The following is a 19,813-nucleotide window of genomic DNA, read 5'->3' as shown; positions in this document are numbered from 1 at the left end:
ATTGGCTATGTGTGTTTTAGTAAATAACGATTGGCATAAACAGTGACGCTCTTTTTGACTTCACCGACTTTACAATGTCGTGTTTGTCAAAAATAGCGAAGTAATGTTGTGTTTAGTCAAAACAGTCGGACTTGTAGGATAGACAAGTCATCAAACAGCCAACGGTAGCAACTTAATATGCTTTCATATGGACTGTTTGTGGCGTACAAGCGTTTGATTCCATGGTAACTTTCTTTTGTGAACATCCAAGTCCACTCGGAAGACCGGAGGATAACGTGGTCTTCATCTTTCAAGTGATATTACAGTAAGACATATGTAACCCTGTCAGCCACACACCCTGATCCAGCTTCAGTTTTTGGGTCAGTGGGCTTTGTTAGGACCAGGCATAAATCAAACCCACAACTAAAAACCACCATCCTGACCTTAGTGCTATTGTGAATCATCTCTGTCATTCTAAAGCTGTTATGAAATCTATAAAATCCAGGTAAGATCTGAAGAACACATTTTTATAGTACTAGAAGCAACAGTCACAATTGATAATATGTGTATGTTTTACATTAGTGCTGTGTTCACAAGGCAGACTTCAGTGGGGAAGACAAATTACCACCCCTCCCGGACCCATTCCCTGTCAAAGAAAAAGAAAAAAACGGTATGTTTTAAAGGAAACTTTATACATACACTGCAAGACATGTTTGATTCTGCACATCATATTCACATGTTACTAAATCATCACCAACACCTCAGTCATTTTTCTGCTCTTTTGTAGACTCTGAGTCCTGTGTGTTCAAACCAGCACGACAGTCCAAAAGTACACATGTTTGAGAAGCCTCACTGCCATTTGGACGCCACAGATGGGCAACCTACTTTTGCAGAGTCTTGGCCCTCCACTGACAGCAGATCCTCTCCTACTAACACTACAGTAGCCTCATCTGGCATAGAGACGGCCAAACAGTCTACAAGAGCAGGGAAATCCACTGTGTCCTCTGAACTAGGAGTTCAGCAGGATTCAGTACTGGCAAAGTATGCTTTAGTTTAGACCTTAGCCCTAAAATGTAACAGTGTTCATGCCCTATCCTCCTATAACTTTTTTTTTGCAGAAAAAACATGAAAAGTTGTATACTGTAATTCACGTCGTAACAAGACAATGTTGTGGTGACTATGAGGTAAAGACTAGAAGATATAGAGCCTGTCAGTAGTTCCTTTATGTTTCTGTTTGAATCACCTCCTATAACCAGCATTGATCTTTGCTCCGCCAGATACATGGAACGTTTTCGCCACGGTCAGCCACAGAGCCGAGAGGAGCGCCAGCAAATGTCTTCTGCCGTTGGAGAGGAGCTGCCTTTCTGGTGGATGTCACCCTCATCTTTACCCCCCAGTTCAACACCAACTAAAACCACAGGCAAAGATACATTGTTACTTATTGCAAACATACTGTTTTTCAGTGTAGGGGGTTATAGTAAGTGTTATCAGCTCCTACATTCTGGGGAAAAGGCAACTTTTCTGGTAAAATCTTTCTGTGGAACCTCTTCCCCTGAACAGATGCAACCCTGCCTCTAAGAGATGACCATATTCCCTCCATTTTCAGCCCAGCTGGACAACGTCGACTTGACAGAACACCTTCCCAATGCAGAGGAGCCCATAGTGTGAGTGCATTTGTTGAAAAAACATATTGAGTGCACAATATAGTGTTATTGTGTTGTCTTTCTTAACTAAACAATAACGATAGGTGTATTGTTTGAGGAAACTTTCAAAATGTACCCAAGTATATATTTATTCCATAGAAAAGTATTTAAAAACACAACCTTTTTACATCCTTACTTATGCTCTTACTTTGGATTATTGGGTCTACATGCTGCTCTGGTTTGTGCCAGGTTTGTCTGAATGCCCAGAAACCAGTGTCTGCAGAACAGACCCCTTATTCTGACATATAAATATTTATATTTCAACCCCACACCACAAGTCCATTTGGAAGCCTCTGTGTTTACTAAATACCTGGGAAGCCATTATTTATGTCACCATGCTTGCTACATTTATGGCTCCTTCTACCAGCTCCTGTCAAATGCATCATCCTCGCTAAATTATAAAAGAACCTCAGTATGTTTGTTAGCAAGATAAGGCCAAACAAATGAGTGTGACTGATTCGATTTTTTTTGCTCAAATGCTGCAAATGTAACTAGTTATCCTAGTTTTATTTATTTACACAGTATTGTTAATGTTCTTTATATTAAAATATCAAAGTTGCAAAGTTGTGGCTTATTCAGTGTTCTGCCTTTTCTCTTTGTGTCTCAGATTTTGTCAGACACCTCACAAGGTGAATGTGATGACACAGAGATAATACACCTTCAAGAGAGGGCCAGCAGACTTCTGCAGAGAGGGTATGAATACCAGCTAGTTACACTAATCATAGATTAATTCATTCCTTCAGCTGTATATAACCTGTTGTCTTTCTAACAGTGAATGTACTCTCAGTGACGGATCTATCCCTGTCAGCTCAGAAGGCCTGGCATGCTCAGATTTCTCTTCTCCAGTCAGCGTAGATGAGCCAGTGCGAAGATTATGGATTCCCAGTTTGATAAAATATACTACTGGTGAGGCAAGAGTGTGGGGTAGAATACTGTTTTTTGTTTTCTTCCCATGAGAACTTTCACAGTGCTGTGCCCTCTTGTGCAACCTCCAGCAAGTGACTCATCTTTTGCAACTGTACTGCTGTGTCAGTGTTATTGTGCAATGTGTTTGTTTATATTTACAGCGAAAGCCAGATCAGATTCTGTTCAAGCAGTGTCCTCCCAAAAATCTCCTGGCTTTCCTTCTTTGGTGCCCCCTGCGCGCCCAGAAGAGGACATCCTGTTCCAGTGGCGTTTAAGGAGAAAGATGGAGCAGGCCAGGGAGTGGTCCCAGTCCCAGCAACACTCCAGTCTTCATGGTTCCACATTTAGCTGGCAGGGCCCCAGTCTATGCTATCCGTCAGCCAATGGACAGGCTTACAAGGTTGGAGTCATAGTGTTTGATATTTACACCATTTTCTTTTTATGATATTTATTCCAGATTTACAGAATAATTTCTACTTTCTTTGTCCTTTCTTCATCTACAACAACAGCAAACTATTCAACCTCCTGAACCCTCACAAAGAGCCTCTCACTCACACATCACTGCTCCCCAGCCAGAAAACAAAGAAGCCCACGGACCCTGTCCACCAGCCTCAGGTCCACCTTCCTTCCCTACCTTTGCTGCCTCTGGCTCTTCAGTCTCTCAGCCTCATTCTATTGCCCATGTTCCTGCCCACATGCATTTACTCTGTGATGTTTTACCCTGTCCCATCCAGTCATCTCATGCTAGCGAGCAGCAAAGAATTTCACAGAGGTTAGATGATTCTCTGCCCAAAGTTGTCCCTAAAAAGACCCCGAACCCTGGAAAGCTAAAAGACACCTCAGCTGATGAGCCCATTTGTAAACATATTCCATCCCCACCACCTGCTTCATCTGGAGCTATACAAGCAGAGTGGCCTAGTCATCATCACAAAAAAACTGAGAGGAATAAGAAAGAGAAAACTCCAACAAAGGATTTGGAGAAGAATGAGAAGAAGACAGCAGTGGCCATCAGAAAGCAGAAGAAATTATCAAGGTAAAGTATTAAAACATGCACACAGTGTACAAATTTCAAGTCTGAATGCTTAATATACATTTTTCTGCAGATGCATTGTGGATAGTGAACACGCTGACGGGCCTAGCTCCACAAACAGAAGTTCTTCACATCAAAGAGTTTCCAAAAAGGTCATGTCATGGGCAGAACAGCATCAACAGGAGTTTCCCAGTGAGAGCTGTACTGGTGATCATGCACCACCACCGTCTCCAATCCATAGTGCATTAGGACAGGTCAGTATGTAGTTTGACTCATTCACATGCACTATAAACCCAGGGAGACAGCCTGTGTATTCCTGTCTTAATGGTTTTTTTTACTGCTATCTTAATAACTTGATAGTCCAGATTCCATAAATTTACAAGTGGTCCTAATTTTTGTTAAGTGATCACAACAGGGAAGTGCAAATAATAGAGAGTAAATTGTTAGGTAATTAGGAATTGGAATGATGGACAAAAACAAGGTTGGAAAAAAAGAACTATTTGCTGGCAAATTCTTTTTATTTACTGACACAATCACATTTCTGAATCGTAGTAGTTCTTGTTATTTCTCTGGCACCACCAGTGTTGTTTCATATTTCAACCTTGCCGCCACATGCTCAACCATCCATCGTACTTCATTGCGTACATTAATACCAGGTTTGAAAAATGAGGATGTGTAAGTTGCACACTTGCAAGGGTATCTGGTTTGCTGCCTAAATGAGGAAGGATTTTGTGTCACATATCTTTGGCACAAAAGTTAGGTTCCTTTTCTGTTTATGTAGTTTTGACTAAATTGATGCACTGACAAGTAGAAGTAGCACTGGTACTCTGATAATTTTCTTTGCAGCAATAAAAAAAGCAGCAATACTATGATGCAATATAAGTCGAGCATTGAAATTTTAAGCAAAAGTGAGAGAATGTTAGTGGCAAAATGTATTTTATTATCAAAAGTAAAATGACTTATGAGGAATGTCCCTTGTTGTTGGTCCAGGTGGGGGTCATTTCAACTACTTTCATATACTGTTGAGTATATTTAAATATAGAAATACATCACATTTTATGAGCTTATATGTTTTGTATTTCCCTCAAATTACAAAAAAGGTTGCAAAAAATGGAAACAAACCTGGTTTCAGTGATGTGACAGCATTGGGAAGCAGTGCTTTTGTTGGGGGTTTGTGAATAGCATTAACTATGCCAGCAGCATTTGTGATTTGGGTTCATGCTTAGTCAATTGGGATGATTATAAAATTCAACAGCCCATTTATCATTATGATAATCGATAGCTGCATTAACCAGTAGGGTGTTCTCATTGGGTCTTGACAGGTTGTTTCAGAGGTATTGTTCCCTACGGTGGATTCATCTCCTGCACAAAGGACTCCTGTCTCGTTGGTTTCTCCTCTGTGCGCAGCCTCCTCCGCACCTCCACAGTCCTCAATTCCTCCATGCAATGCATACAACTCTATGGAGGTCATTTCACAGCTGCTGCAAGAGGCTGAAGGTGAGTTTATGGCAGCAAAGAGCACCAACCTTTAACCTGTGGTTAATTGTGGACAATATATTCGGACCTATGAATAGCTGCCACTCCCTACATTCCAAAGCAGTCCATGTCAAAACCCCTAGAACTTTCTTTTTCATGCATACTGTTTGTATGTGAACCACTAACATTTGTTATCCATGTTGAAGTTTGACCACTGTTAGATGCCATAGTCATTACTACATTTTTGGGGTTCAAATTAGAACAAAACAATAACATGTTTTCTTGCCCTCTATAAATGTGTGCTGATTATATTTCAATATCTGCTTTCTTGTCTGCTAATTTCCACCTACATTACTTTTTTATTGTCAGATTCGGATGAAAAAGAGTTTGAAGATGACCCTTTACTACAAGTCCTTCGCAAACAGAGAAAATGGGTGAAGGAGCAGATCAGGTAACATCTGACAATTATGTAATACCTTACTCAAGATTTATGGAATATTATGTAGCTTTTGAAGGCTGATTATCTTAGGATGATGTGGAATGTAGCTCTTGTAGCTAAATAAAGCCTCTCAAACTCCAGAAGATTAATCTACTGTATTTTTCCTTTCAGTGAAGTGGACTCTTTGTTGGATGAATTCCTGGACAAGCAACAAGTTACTTGAACTTTGGCAACAGACACTGGAGGCAGTAGATTTTTTACTTTATAAAGACATAGTTTATTTTTACTTTTTTGAAGATATATTTCCACATTAAAAACTTCGGAGTTACGTTTGTGTGCATAATTAATCACAATCACAATACAGTGCATTTTACAAAAGTTGCACAAAATGAAGCAGCAGTTTGAACTGTGAACACAGAATATTTACAGAGACTGGTTCCTTGAAACATTATGTAACAGTCATGAGTAATAGCAGAGCAGTATATACAAACCTCAAAGAGCAGGGAATATTAGAACAGTGCCAGGAACATATCAAATGTGTGTATTGGCACATGGTGAGTGTTGCTGTGACTGGATGATCCTGAAATTATTTCTGTCTGTGTCTATGTGCTCTTAATGGTGTTTTGCATTTGTTTTCATACATGATGAATTGGGTGTTAATGTGATTAGGTCAGGGATCCTGAGTTCTCAGTTTGCAGCATGGGTGCAGATATGATAAGGATGCCTTCTGGAGAAACTGCAGATTCCAAAGCCATGGTATCTACTCCCTTTGGGATTCGGTAGCGCCGGTTAAACTGCCGTGTTGTCAACCCAGGACCGTCCTTCTAACAAAACATAGAGGAATACATGTTTATGAGATAGTTCATAGTTATTATAAATAACCTCAAAAAACAGAGATGTTCCTCACAGAATACCAACCTTTTTTTCTTCATGCTTTCCCTGCACCTCCACAAAATCTCCTGTCACTTTGACCAGTAGGTCCTCTGGGTTAAAGTGCTTAACATCAACTTGGACTGTAAATCCGCTGTCATCACAGGTTACCTACCAACACAAGGCAAATTACATTATTATGGAGATATTAAAAGAAAACCCAAGCACAGCTAATGGCCACTATGCTCTTAATTGTGATTTCCTTCACAGTATACATATATATTTGAGTCTGAAAGTTCATTATTGATCTTGAAAACAGTAGTTAGAGAAAACAAATCCACTTGCAAGCTTTTTCAGAGCTTTTAACTACCCCTAATGATGTTCATCCATAAAATGCTACTTAGAACGCTACCTTAATGAACTTTGAGACAAAATAAATACGGTTTTCAAATCTGAAAAATAAAGGGACTACTTTTAAGTCAGAAAGCGTGGATTCTCAAAGAAAGAAAAGAATACCATCGTAGAAAAAAATGGGATGCTATCATTGTTCTTTTTGTGTGTGTCTTCATGCAAGTCAATTAAAATAATTGCAATAAACTGTTCTCATTCTAACGTGTGCAGGACTTAGCTTAGTGAATTAAAGTGACTCACCTCTGCAGAGCTGGTATTATCAGTCTCTGGAACTAGTAATTTCGGATACCAGTTGCATTGTCCGTAAGTCCCGTTCAGCCGAGGAATAAGAGGTGGTAAAACCTTCTCCCATGGGATGCCACCAACTGGGAGAGTGGGTGCCAGGATGAAGTCCATTTCAGATCTGATAAGAGGAATTTTTTCTTTTTTTTTTAAAAAAAAAAAGGAGAATTGATAAAACGGCAGTTGAGACCACAGCAAGTCACACTTCAAATTAACAGCGGCCACAGCTTACCTCTGGTTGAATTCCCTGACCAAACTAGTGTGCAAAGCAAGGGACAGCCCCTATTTAAGTGCTTGCGTTCCTTGTTAAGTCCTGAATGAGGCACAGGGAGAAGTAGAGATGTACTAGTGCGCCAGTCTGTCTGACTCCGCGTTCCTCTCCCTCTGGGTGCTGGACGTGACTGTTATGATCTGTGTTTTATACTGGGGTTGCATAATAAGCTGGGAATTCATAGTGGGGGCACCTTGCCTCTGTTATGTTCTAGACTTAGGCGTACCCTTGGGTGTTCAGGCAGCTAGGGCCGTATCGGATAAAGAGTGTTTTGTTTTGGAAGTGACGCAGCTGTTGCAGGATTTGGCAAATTAACGTGTTTATTGGCTGCTATTAACATGAATGTTGTCAACAGTTTATTCCTGGGGTTGATGGCACCTTTATGAAGGAACTGCTCAGGTTTAGTCATCAGATCTGTTAACAACTTAGGTTGTCAAGGAAGGTCTATCCAAAAATAAGTTCAAAAGACGGTTGTTGACCCTCGTGAGCTGATGTCAGACAGACAGTGACAGCGGGGACATCCCGAGCACATGGCGGTGCACGTGTAGTACCAAAAAGCAACCTTCCCCTCATCACTCACCCATAACAGTGGTGGAAGAACATTCGAGATCCTGAATTAAGTAACTGTAGTAATACTACAATGTGAAAATACTTAATTACAAGTATAAAATCCGACTTTCAAAACCTTAACTACTTAAGAATTATCAGCACAATGTATATAAAGTATCATAAGTAAAAGTCATAATGCCAAAAATTTGAGTCTGTGAGTAACTTTATTATTACATTATTGGATTATTACTGATGCATTAATGTGCAGCCTATGTGTAGTATTTTAATGTTGCGGCAGCCAATTTTAACTTTTAACTTTATGTTTTGCAGGGTAGTTTAATCTATGACAATACATTGTATTTCATAATGATTGAATGTTGTGGGTGTAAAATCTTTATTAATAAAATAATAAACAAGTCTAGTTATCATGTAAATATAGGGAAGTAAAAAGTACAATGCTGTCTTATATGTAGTGACGTATGAAGTGGCTTAAGTGCCTCAAAATCAGAAACAGAAAAAGGTTTAGTAGGTTTGCAAATACAAGTAATTGTATCTAGATACTTGAGTAACACACACACACACACACACACACACACACAAGACACATAACACAACACGTGGAAACAATATGCGTCCATAAAAGGACCTCACTTCATAATTCTCTCCCTATAAATCAGTTTTATTAAGTGAGACCTCGCATCCTGACAAGCGCTGTACGTGATGATATTTCTGACTTGTTCTTGGCACACTATAGAGGAGTCAGCAGATATGTACGGGAACATGTTCTCCCTGTTAGTAATGTAAAACCTGTCACTTAAGCTTTGACTGGAGTAACTAAAAATGGCAACCAATTATGTTATGACTCATATAGGATGATAGGGAAGTGGGGGCATTTGGTGGGATTAAGTTACTGGGTTTCACAACAGGCGCCAGTGATTGTCCAGACTCTGAGACTTCTGTTGTAATTCAGAATATTTGGAGTATATATGTGGAGAAAATAGCTCACTGATGTGTCACCAAACAAAATGTCCTTCACATTGTAATTTGGAAGCTTTATGTTGTTTTTTTATTTGTCATTCATACAAGAGTAAAAATAGTTTTGGGTACACAATCAAACACAGACTTTAACATCCAAGATGAACATTTTACGAAAAGCAGTGTCATTTACAACTCTTTAAAATCAAGGGGGAAAAAAACAGTTTGCTGTATCTTTAGTTGAATGTTTTGAACAAACCTATAGCCTGCACATCCAGCTTTGTCATGAGATACTGTTAGATACTGTACATGACAGTTAACATAGTCTGCTACACAAGATTAATTAGCCTACACTAAGACCAAAGAACTTTCTCAAATGCCTTGTCAAGCACAAAAAAAACATGAAAATTGAGTTTTCCAGTCCTACAGCATTTACCTTTTAAAGACATAGGGAATTACTCTGATAATGCATTATTCAGCCATTGAATTTAGCTCCAGAGATCAATAAATCCATCAAAATCTTCATCTACAGTTCAAGAAATATTCTTTGGCCCCTTATAGTTACTTTCAAGACCTATCATCAAAAAATGTCTCAAGGAATGCCGAGTGGAATTGTAAAGGAGAGGTAATCTCCCACCTCCCCCCATTCTGCTCGGAAGTGCTGGAAAATTGTAATCCACGTGGTGAGTACTGCTACCCATAACAGCAACCCCAGCGCTGAACGCTTCACATCTAGATAAAAAAAAAAACCACACACACACAAATTTAGTTGGCATGTTGTTAAAACAATTGTTACACTGGTGTGTCATTCACCTACATTATGTTCTTGGCATGAAACTTTCATTACAGAATACAGCCCATCAAATTGTAAATGCAACTAGTGCCAACTAGTATTTAGGAAAACTGCATAGCTGTTGTAACTTCTTCCAAGCAGGTAAACCAGTGGTTTCCAAACATTTACTGCCATGCCTCTGTTGAAAGTCACAAGCATTTTTACCAAATGGTAACAATACTGGTGAAACTAGTAATCACAGGAGCCTAGATAAATTGTATTGTGATAACATATTACATATTGTGATAAATCCGCATTATACTTGAGGAAAACAACAAGTGGAAAATGTTTAACTTATGTATTGTAAGGCATTGTATTTGCTATTAAAACTAAGTAAGTGCTACATGAATATTCAAAACATCAGGTGTTAAATTAGCGGTTTTAACACTCACAGGTTTTTATCTGGAGCTGTTCAGTGTAGGCTGGCTTAACAAAAGCCTCCCGAAAAAACCAAACAACGTTGACGAGCCACAGGAATGGGAGAAATGCAAAGCCACCTAAGAGAGACAGAGGAAAAACACAACACTGTAACCTGTACTACTACTGAATTAATATTTAGGCAAATTTAGTCAACATTCAGGAGTCCATGCTTTATTTTACATAATGCGCCCAGTGACTGGAATATTGGTAAACTATCCTCCCCCTCTCCTAAATGGGACTACATCAGGACATTCAAATTATAGAGGCAAGTGTAACATTACTTGCCTGTACGCAGAATTTATGAACCAACATGGAGGTAAAATTCAGTATCACAGTGTTTGTATCTATGTCAGCATATTGCTGCCACCATGACAAAAAAAAAAAAATTTAAAAGAAAAAAAACCCCCTAGAACGAGTAGGCGTGTCCAAGCTGTTGACTGGTGCTGTATGTTTCTTGTAGGCTATAATGTAAAAACGTTAAAACAAGATATTTTTCATAGTATGACATATTTTCTCATTATTACTAGATACCAGATTATACCATTTGAATAAGAAACTTTTTTGTTTTAAAAACATGTCACTTTATCTTGATATATAAGAAAACGTTAATATTTTATAAAATCATTGTATTTCATAATAATGACATACTGGCTTATCTGATTAAAACAAGGAACTTTTTTCTCTAATGTGATAAGACAGTTTGTTCTTATCCTGAAAAAAGGATCCTTTCCATTTCAAGAGACACTATAGCCTAAAGCAATCACATCATCATATGATTGATCAATAATATTACATTTTCGATGTATACATGTGGCAGGATGTGTTTATGTATAATGGCTGTGGGCTGCTTTCATTATTGTTTTTTGAGCATATGTGTAAAAATTATTGTGTGTAGGTTTGGTATCAAATTAGACTGGTGATTTACTACGACTTGACACTTGTCAAGATGTTAATCAAACAAGAACATACTACCCCTACCCTTGTAATAACAACATGGCAATTAAACAAATCATAACGAGAAATGCTTGTTTTAATTAGATACGTAGATTTTGTGGAAAACTGATGGCAGCAATATACGTTACTGCCCTATGTATCTGCAGGATACATTTTTTAAGTGCTCTCACCTAAATAATATTTTCTGCATAGGCTAAGTTTCTCCTCATTGGGCAGTCGTTCCAGGTTCATGGTGACTTTTGGGGGGGATCCTGGGGACAGAGAAAGAAAGAAAAAGATTACAGAACATAACAAACTGGACACAACAACCTAAAAGACATTGGGACTTCTGGTAAAAGATGCTGCTGCTAGGCTAGTCATATCTAAGAATGGGAAAAGATTGCGACTTGCCCTCTGGCCTGGATATGACTGAAAAGTAACGATAAGAAAATTATACAGAATTCAAGCAATATAAAGCAGGCTTTTAATGCTTGTTGACCTAGTTTGCACAGTCAGATGACACAAAAAAATCACGTCAGGCTAACATTAGCACTTCGTTAGCTTCCGACTAATTTGGCTATAAACAGCCGTGGCAGTAACTTACATCGGTCTCATTTTACTGGGCGAAGCCATTTATAGTGTTTCTGAGGGGAAAAATACTAACTTACACATAATGTGAAAATTTACCTGATATTTAGAAAGCCAAGAGTCAAGAGAGTCGTCGCAAATTAAATGGATACAACACTTCCTACTTCTTCTTCTCCAGAACCATACTCCTCCCTCTTCTTCGTCTCTTTTTTTTTTTTTTTTTTTGATCGCAGGTACACCAATCTGTGCTGCATACCGCCACCTATCGTACTGAAGTGTGAAATTATGCCTTCATCTTTTTGAAGTTGAAAATAAATTTATGGGTGCGACAGTACCTTGGTGATAAAGAAAGTCATTCCTCCTTCTTCGTGTCTGAACCCAATCTTTATTTTTTTTTTTATCAATCTTTCAATAATTAACGCCATTCCGATCTAAAGCCCCGAGTCTGTCCCTTTCCACACATTTTACACCATGTGTAACAAAACCCTCTCAATTAAAACGTCCACCTAAAGATGTTTTTTTTGTTGTTGTTTTCGTCGAAATCTCTGAAGAAGATTGAATGTTCCCTAAGTTGATTATCAACGTTTTACATTGTTTTCTTACTGTAAACCTCACATTTGGCTTTATCTTATATATTCTACCAATCAATTTATTATTGAAGAAGATATTTTGCTTCATTTGTACTTTTATTTTATATGCTTTCTTTGCCAAGTTATTCTGCAACATTATTTTCTTCTATTATTACATTGGCGGCAACACTATGGATGTGAGGATGTGATCATTACATTTATGTCCATACTCAGGATTTCGCTGTCCCCCTCCTTCTTCATCATCAGTTTCTTCTGATGACATTAAAGATGCATACTGCCATCTGCTGTGTTGTAATGTGTACAACAGATCATAAAATGATGAATGTAGCCTAATGCACTAAATCATAAAAACACTTGACTGTAAATTCTGTAGTACTGTATTTCTTCATTATTTACCTCTAAAACCAATTCCTTCTTCAAGATGTTATTTGAGGCTGTTTTGATTGATGATAAAGACTTTCCCTCTCTGATCAACTAAATCGATCTGTTTACGTAGGTCAAGAATATTAAAACTCTCCTATTCCCAATTATGACTTATATGCATTCTTCTCAGCTCTGCAATAAATCCTCCCATGAAGGAATGAAAAAATTACCTTAAAGCTGGTTAAACTACAAAAACTTACATAATACCAATGTTATTATTAATATTAATGATCAATGTTTTCAACAGTCTTTTCTAATTCCAGTTTTCCTCTTTAATTGCCCATTGCCTGTTTATTGTGTATTAGGAGAACATGCCTGGAAAGTCTTGCAACATCTTATTTATTCAATGAATATTTAACGAACATGTTGGATATAAAATTTGGCTGAACATTTTTAAACAGCATACAAGGCAGTCTTGGAATTTTAATATGTAGGATACACCTAAACAGCAAATAACATGAATAAAAATGATCATTGAAGGAATCAAAATTATCTTTATTGGCCAAATGTGTTTACACATACAAAGAATTTGTCTCTGGTTTAATGGCTCCCAGTGTACTTACACAGAATAACAACACAACAATCTTCAGAAATATACACAAGGGATGACTATATATAGGTGAAACCGTTTCTGGACTGTAAACAGGATACAAATGGTGCAAAGAAGTGAAGAGTGCAAGGAGTGCTGAGAAAATATTAAATGATAAAAAAAAAATGACGTTACTTTTGAATATAGTATGCGTTTATGTACAGTATATACAGCCTGTTCAAATATACAATAATGAGTGAAATATATTGCATGTTTTGTATTTTAAACTAAGTAAATATGTATAATATGTAGGTGCAGTGGGTATTATAGTGTTACAGAGTTATTGCACAGTGCCTGAGTTAACTGTTCATAAGTGTATAAGTAAATAAAGTGAATGAAATTGTCATCAGTGGGTTAAAAGTTAATGCAATCAATACGGTTTGATTCGAGGTGACATTAAATGAGATTGAATAGGCTACAATCACCACCAGAGGTCGACCCACTTTCGTCTCCCGTTAAGAGTCATACAGAGGAAAAAAAAACTCACTTTCCCTTGCAGCATTGCGGCTCCCCCCTCCCATCTCGCGCCTTCCCTCTTGTCTCTCCTCGAGCTACTAGCCGTCGCTGTGTGTGTTGTTGTTGAAGCAATGATGGCGGCAGCGGGATGCGGATCAGCAACCGCGGCTGCCGGAGGAGGCCAAGGTGGAACCGCTACGGCCAGAGGTCGTTTCCCCGGTCGGCCTTGGTCTTCTCGCAGTCGTTTGCGCTCTGAGAAGCGATGGCAACTCGGACGATCTGGTTTAGAAGCTGATGATGTGACTAACGGAGGGCCAAGGCCCACAAACCTGGCTCTATCGTTAAACGAAGACCAGTCTCACTTGCGCTTACTTGGGATAGAGGCGAGCCACAAGATCCTTGGCCAGGCTGGATACAGCTCTAGTGGGAGTGAAGAGGTGAGGCCCCAAACCGACCCAGGAGTTAGTATCTTTATTTCATCTTCTCACATTTTGTGTGATCGTTAAATGTGTTAAGAATGAGTGCTATCTACAGCAGTGTGACTGGTTAGTGCCATGGAGAAATGTCAACATCCCTTTTGCTAGGCTAACGTTACCTTGGTAAGCTAACATTACATGCTAACTAATGTTAGCACAGTGCAGCTTTCCATGACATTTATTGAGTCGCAACACAAACTACCACTTCAACAAGGCAACAGAGCAGTTTAAGTTACATTAGCACTGTTTCCCTTAACTGCTATCACGAGGGTTAATGATATAAAAGGCGATACCATGAATAGAATATATTTGAAAAGCCCGTGAGTGAGTACGCCAGTTTGTAAACAGGCATCGCTATTATTTCATGTATGGCCCGCTCGTTATCGGGCCAGAGTAGCAGCGAGCTAATAGTAGCGAACACAAAGAACGGGAAGGCTAGCGCCTCTGTATCCTGCACAGCGGCTACTGCTAACTGATCTGTTTTCATACGCTGTCCAGATGCTAAGCTTGTTTAAAAGAGATAGAAAACACAACTCCTGCATGCTAGGGATACTACGTGTCTTGCCAAACGTAACTGCGATATGAACACTCAGTTAACTAAGTTTTAATTATGGCTAAGTAGCATGTGTGTAAATGCCTTCAAGAGAAGGGTACGGCTAATTGCTAGCCAATGTCACCAAACACGACATGTTTAAATGGTGGTGCAGAAGTGTGCCAAAGCCAGTTGCACCCTTGTTGTTAGAATTGAAAGCTCTCTACGAACACACATGTAGTCGTTAGCGTCTAATCGTTATTCATGAGAGCGGAGCTGCTTGTTGGCGCTGAGGTCACAACTGCAAGCTTCAGTTAGATGTACAGTAAAGTTACTTGGAGGGAATCGTAATTACAGACCCACCGTTCCCTGCAGTTTTTTTGGAGGCTGCGCAGGTGTCCGTCATTCAAAGCGTAATCTAGATAACATGTAACTGCATGATCAGAAGTTAAAGAAAGTTTTCCCAAACAGCTAAATGAATGCAGTTGTTTGTAACTAATGTGGTGCCTAGTCAAGGGTTATGTCTTACAACTCAGATGAGATTAATGAAAAGATTTTGGTTGAATGTGAAACGGATGAAAACAATTGTCCATTGTCTGTCATTGAAACTATTGATTTAAAGTCTTATGAAAATAATAATTGTTTTATTATTAGACATAGCCTTTAGTCCAATATGAAAGATAAACGTATATAGTTTTGTTTAGTGTATTGTGTAAATCACCATTATGCCGGTCATTAATCCATTCTTCATGATGAACATTTAAATGTATTTTGTTCCACTTCTTTCTTGATTGTTTACAACATCTGGTGGCTTTGACCAATTGGACACTGCACAGTGGACATTTATGCCACAGTCTGAATGCTATTTGCTAAACATTTGTTGATAGTTTAGTAACCGTCAGCAGGGTGCTGTTGCTTCAGGTGTTAATTATCTGTTCTTACTTTTAGGGAGATGACTTCACAGGATTTGAAGCTGAAAGAAAAGGCTCCAAAGGACGTATATGGTCTCGACAAAACCCTTCCAAAGGTAAAGAAAAATATATTGCTGCACCACACAACATGAATAGTGTAATTAATGATGAACACAAGTTGAAGTTTGAACTGAAAATGAAATGCAATATAAAAGAGGGTTCTTTTATATCACAGTTTTGTATTCACTGAAGGTGTTTTAGGTTTTGTAATGTTTTATTTTTTTGTTTTGTAGGTGATGCTGTCAACACAAAATCTAAACGACAAAGCGAGAAGCTACCGCTTAATACGCCAGCAGTGGAGGCAGCTATTAGTCCACCCGATCCTGTAAAGGATGTAAAATCCATGGAGGAGATACACACCTTATCTCCTGAAGCGGAGCCTGCAAAGGATTGCAGGAAAGGCTCGAAAGGAAAAAACACTATGGATCGACAGTCCACTAAAAGCGGAGCGTCATCAGCAGCACCGAGGATTACTATAAAGTTGGTGGCCAAAAAGAAAATGAAAACCGTAAAGGAGCCTCATAAAAAATCCATGAAGAAGTTGAAGATAAAAGGAATTCAGGATCAGCCTAAAGCCAAGGACATTCAGGGTGACCAGATTTCAAGTGCTCATGTCAAATTAAAAACTGAACCACATGATGATAAACATGGCACAGAAGATAAAGGAGGGGGGACTTTACCTGCAAGACGGCGTGGAAGATCTGCTTCAAAGACAACAGAGTCTGTTTGCCAGACTAGTGCCAAAGTTGTGGCTGATGACCAAAAACCAAAAGAGAGAAAATCAGCCGATCAACTTGACACTGTAAAGGAAAGCGCAACTGTAGAGCCAAAAACAAATGCAAAGCAATTAAAGCATAAGGAAATTGTGACAGAGCAAGGGTCTGAAGGTAATCAACAACTGATTCGTAGGAGCAACAGAGTCACCAACCCACTCACGAAAAGAGTCTCGGACAGTGCAGCTGAACCGGAAAGTCTAAGTAAAAGTGATGCCATTGTTGCAGAGTCCAAGTCAAAAGTTTCTAAAACAGTTGAGGCCAAACCATCGATGAGAAGTGATGGACGAAGGCAAAGCAAGAGGCTAAATAAGGATGCTACAGTGCCAGAAAACCACAGTCCATCCTCCACAGAGACGGATAATTTAGCAGTACAACCCAGTGACACTTTGCCTTTGATAAAGGATGAACTGAGGGTCCCAAGTTTAAAGTTGAAAAAGATCAGAAACCCAAAATATGATGCACAGTCAAGTGGGAAGAATTCAACGCGAAAGAAAAAACGGAGAAAATTTGTCTGGACTTTAACATTGGTAAAGGGAGGCATTCAGACACAGGGTGCTGAAAACACTGTCAAAGTAACAGAGACAACCGTGAGCGAAACGGATCAGTCCACTTTTTGTGACACCAGTGTCAACATGAGCTTGAAGGCGATGGATAAAATATCAAAACTGGATAACCCTACCCCACAAGAGAGTAATAACACAGACAATAATGAAAAGGGTTCCCAAAACAAGGCTGACATGTCATTTGAGGAAAAGTCTACTTTACAGGTGGACATTGAAGTGGAAGACATAAGTGAAACGCCTCCGCAAGAAATCACTAAAATGGATTGCGGGAAAGTTGTCCCACCTCTTCAGATCAAAAAAGTATCCTCTCCTGGTAAACACAAAAGCTCAAAGCCATCCTTTTTAATTCAGCAAGTTAGTCCTGTGCCTGAAAAGAAAGAGGATGATGTTCCGAAAGACCTAAGTGAAATTAAAGAGGATAAATCATCATGTCCGGATGCTGAAGACTTGCCAACCAGGAGACTGAGAAGGAGAACATCAAGCCTTGATTCACCGCAAAAAAAGTCTGACGGTCGTAAAGCTGTGACGACTCAGAAACGGAAGTTGAGAATGAGTCCGCAGGATGAGGATACCCCGCAGGTGCACACTGAAGATTCTTCTCAGGTTTTAACAGAAGACTCCAGCTCACATGTTCTTCCTGAAAATTCCTGTCAGGTTTTGGCTGTAGACTCCTCAGAGGTAACCAGTGTAAACTCCTCTGAAGCGCCTGATAAGGATTCTTCACAGATCGCTGACGATCCCTCACAGGTGCCAGGTGAAGTTTCTCCACAGAAGATGGAGAATGAGGTAGAACCGCAAATTGAAGAGGCCAAACCATTGCCTGTGCCTTCTAAACCTAGAAGATGTAGAAATAGTAAATTGGTAAAGAAGAGGTCTGTTCAAAGGAAGAAGGCTGTTGTTTCTCCTGAAACTGCTGTCAGCATAGAGTTGGCTACAGTTGAAGCGACTAATACGGAGTCTGTGCTAAAGGAAGATAGTTTGCCTTTAGTAACAGAGGCAAGTCAGTCAGAAACAAAAGATTGCACCCAGCCTGAGGCAAAACAGGACACTGTATCAGTTGAAGAAGAGCAGATACAACCACCCGTAAAAGAGGAAACAGACATTCAGTTGATAGATAGTCAACAATCTTTGGCATCGGAAAGTCAAGTGAGTGATCCAAAAACATTGTGCCTACAAAAGAAATCCCTCAAAAAGGTAAAAAAGAGGCGTAAAAATTTGATTGGGCAGCGCCAGAAACACAGGCACAGGAGCAGAGATGGGAAGTTTGCTCCACTTAAATTATCTGAAAGTCGGAAAATTGTTGAGGGAGATGATGACATTTCCACCCAGTTGGCAGCTACCACACCAGCCCTGAGCTCTAAACTTATTGGAGTACATAAAAAGTACAAGAAGAGACCATCTAGCCTTCCATTTATTGGGTCTAAAAGACCAAACCCACAATCTAAAATAATTTCTAAGCTGATAGAAATAGGGATCGACAAAGACAGTTTGAAGCAGGAGGAAACCGACACGTTAGTCGATGGGGCACGAGCAGATGTGGTAGATGCTCAGCCTGGTAAATCAAAGTTTGTAAAGAACATCAAGCACTTCATTATGCCTGTTGTAAGTGCCAGATCCTCACGAGTGATCAAGACCCCACAAAGATTTATGGATGATGCTGGAATGTCGGTACTGCCTCGAAGAAACTCCCCAAAGAAGGGTTTTCAACTGGGCTTGCAAATACGTCCGGGAAAGAGACGAGATGATGGGAATGGCAGAGCAATATCCCCTATCTTGCCAGTTGATGAGGAGGACATATTGAGTGAAGCTCAGTTGGATGTTGATCTGTTCTCAGCTCAGGACCTAGATGACAGCACTGATATAGCTGACAGCCTATTTTCTGAGACAAAAAGTGGCAAAATTGAGAAGAAGCGGCCTCTTCTGAAGAACTCTAGTTTCAAATGGCATGTGCCTGAAGAGTCTAGTGAGGAAATGTATACACTGGACAAAACTCCAGAGAGCAAATGTGAGGATCTCTTTTTATCACCACCAGTTGATAAGCCTGCAGAACTATCTATTGACCTCCTGGACGCTCAGAAAAAGAAAATGTCCCCTAAGTTTAATAAACAAACAGCTCACCTCAAGATTTATCAAAGGCTAAAGAAGCTGCACACAGGACTTCCCAAAAGCAAAAACGCAACAGAGATGGAAAGCGTTAGTAAACCTCCTCAGCCTCCCGTTGATTTAGCTGAAGGGCTTGATGATGAGGCCATGAGCATTAGCCTGAGGCAACGCAACACAAACGCAGATAAGGACAAATCCAAGCTCAAGATAGAAGATCTTGACAGTCCTGGAGTTGTCAGGAAAGTTTCTGTGTGCGTTAGGACTATGAACTCCAAGTCCCATGCATTTCATCAGGGTAAAGAGGAGGATTTAGCTGGGAAAGACACTGCCCAACGTCACTCAGGTAAGCAAAATAATTCAAACGCAACAAGTTCATGTTTAACAAACAGCATTTACTTGAAGAAAATACTTACTACTATAATGGACCAGAAACTGGCATTTATTACCTCATTTCCACAGGAGAGCTGCAGAATTCAGGCGCAGGTGAAGGTGATTATCCTGGATCTGTGGAGAAGGGAGCTTCACAAAGAGCCCGCCTCACTGGTGCAAATAAAAGAATGTTCAATCTCCTCAGGAAAGCCAAGGTCCAGCTCATTAAAATTGACCAGCAGAAACAGCTTAAGTCATCTGGGGTAAGGTCATGTTCACCTCCAGCACATTTTCAGTCCTT

At 39.5% G+C, this 19,813-nt stretch overlaps 4 protein-coding genes across 11 annotated transcripts in view; 2 read left to right on the top strand and 2 right to left on the bottom strand.

Moving 5' to 3' along the window:
• The first annotated feature begins 2 nt into the window (after window positions 1-2).
• On the top strand, window positions 3-5,861 carry proser3 (proline and serine rich 3). 5 transcript variants are annotated; one of them, XM_042423434.1, is made up of 13 exons: window positions 3-304; window positions 577-649; window positions 767-1,020; window positions 1,257-1,399; window positions 1,540-1,643; window positions 2,290-2,375; window positions 2,455-2,588; window positions 2,750-2,988; window positions 3,098-3,621; window positions 3,692-3,872; window positions 4,941-5,115; window positions 5,464-5,545; window positions 5,705-5,861. In XM_042423434.1, the coding sequence occupies exons 1-13, from the start codon at window positions 222-224 to the stop codon at window positions 5,754-5,756; spliced, it is 2,130 nt and encodes a 709-aa protein (XP_042279368.1). In that variant the 5' UTR covers window positions 3-221; the 3' UTR covers window positions 5,757-5,861. The 5 variants fall into 5 exon arrangements, with proteins under 5 accessions (XP_042279368.1, XP_042279367.1, XP_042279371.1 ...); XM_042423433.1 differs by having other exon boundaries at window positions 562-649; XM_042423437.1 differs by having other exon boundaries at window positions 215-484; window positions 581-649.
• hspb6 (heat shock protein, alpha-crystallin-related, b6) lies at window positions 5,785-7,524 on the bottom strand. 2 transcript variants are annotated; one of them, XM_042423511.1, is made up of 4 exons: window positions 7,329-7,524; window positions 7,055-7,236; window positions 6,452-6,574; window positions 5,785-6,354 (listed from the first exon to the last, which is right to left on the bottom strand). In XM_042423511.1, exons 2-4 carry the CDS (start codon window positions 7,208-7,210, stop codon window positions 6,199-6,201), a joined length of 435 nt encoding a protein of 144 aa, XP_042279445.1. In that variant the 5' UTR covers window positions 7,211-7,236; window positions 7,329-7,524; the 3' UTR covers window positions 5,785-6,198. The 2 variants fall into 2 exon arrangements, with proteins under 2 accessions (XP_042279445.1, XP_042279444.1); XM_042423510.1 differs by having other exon boundaries at window positions 5,785-6,357; window positions 7,329-7,517.
• A 1,435-nt stretch (window positions 7,525-8,959) lies between these two features.
• On the bottom strand, window positions 8,960-11,871 carry psenen (presenilin enhancer, gamma-secretase subunit). The gene is made up of 4 exons (XM_042423512.1): window positions 11,764-11,871; window positions 11,268-11,348; window positions 10,116-10,220; window positions 8,960-9,623 (listed from the first exon to the last, which is right to left on the bottom strand). Exons 2-4 carry the CDS (start codon window positions 11,326-11,328, stop codon window positions 9,484-9,486), a joined length of 306 nt encoding a protein of 101 aa, XP_042279446.1. The 5' UTR covers window positions 11,329-11,348; window positions 11,764-11,871; the 3' UTR covers window positions 8,960-9,483.
• A 1,364-nt stretch (window positions 11,872-13,235) lies between these two features.
• The window catches only part of kmt2bb (lysine (K)-specific methyltransferase 2Bb), a 32,363-nt gene continuing 25,785 nt past the window's right edge, over window positions 13,236-19,813 (top strand). For 2 of the 3 annotated variants that reach the window (XM_042423402.1, XM_042423401.1), the window contains exons 1-4: window positions 13,236-14,183; window positions 15,679-15,757; window positions 15,935-19,486; window positions 19,603-19,775. In XM_042423402.1, coding sequence (XP_042279336.1) covers window positions 13,854-14,183; window positions 15,679-15,757; window positions 15,935-19,486; window positions 19,603-19,775 — 4,134 coding nt within the window. In that variant the 5' untranslated portion in view covers window positions 13,236-13,853. The remainder of the gene's footprint in view (window positions 14,184-15,678; window positions 15,758-15,934; window positions 19,487-19,602; window positions 19,776-19,813) is intronic. The other variant, XM_042423403.1, reaches the window with a different exon arrangement.

Source organism: Thunnus maccoyii, chromosome 10, assembly GCF_910596095.1.
Source record: "Thunnus maccoyii chromosome 10, fThuMac1.1, whole genome shotgun sequence".
Taxonomy (NCBI): Eukaryota; Metazoa; Chordata; class Actinopteri; order Scombriformes; family Scombridae; genus Thunnus; species Thunnus maccoyii.
Note: the sequence above shows the minus strand (reverse complement) of the source record. Positions and strands in the feature narration are given on the sequence as shown.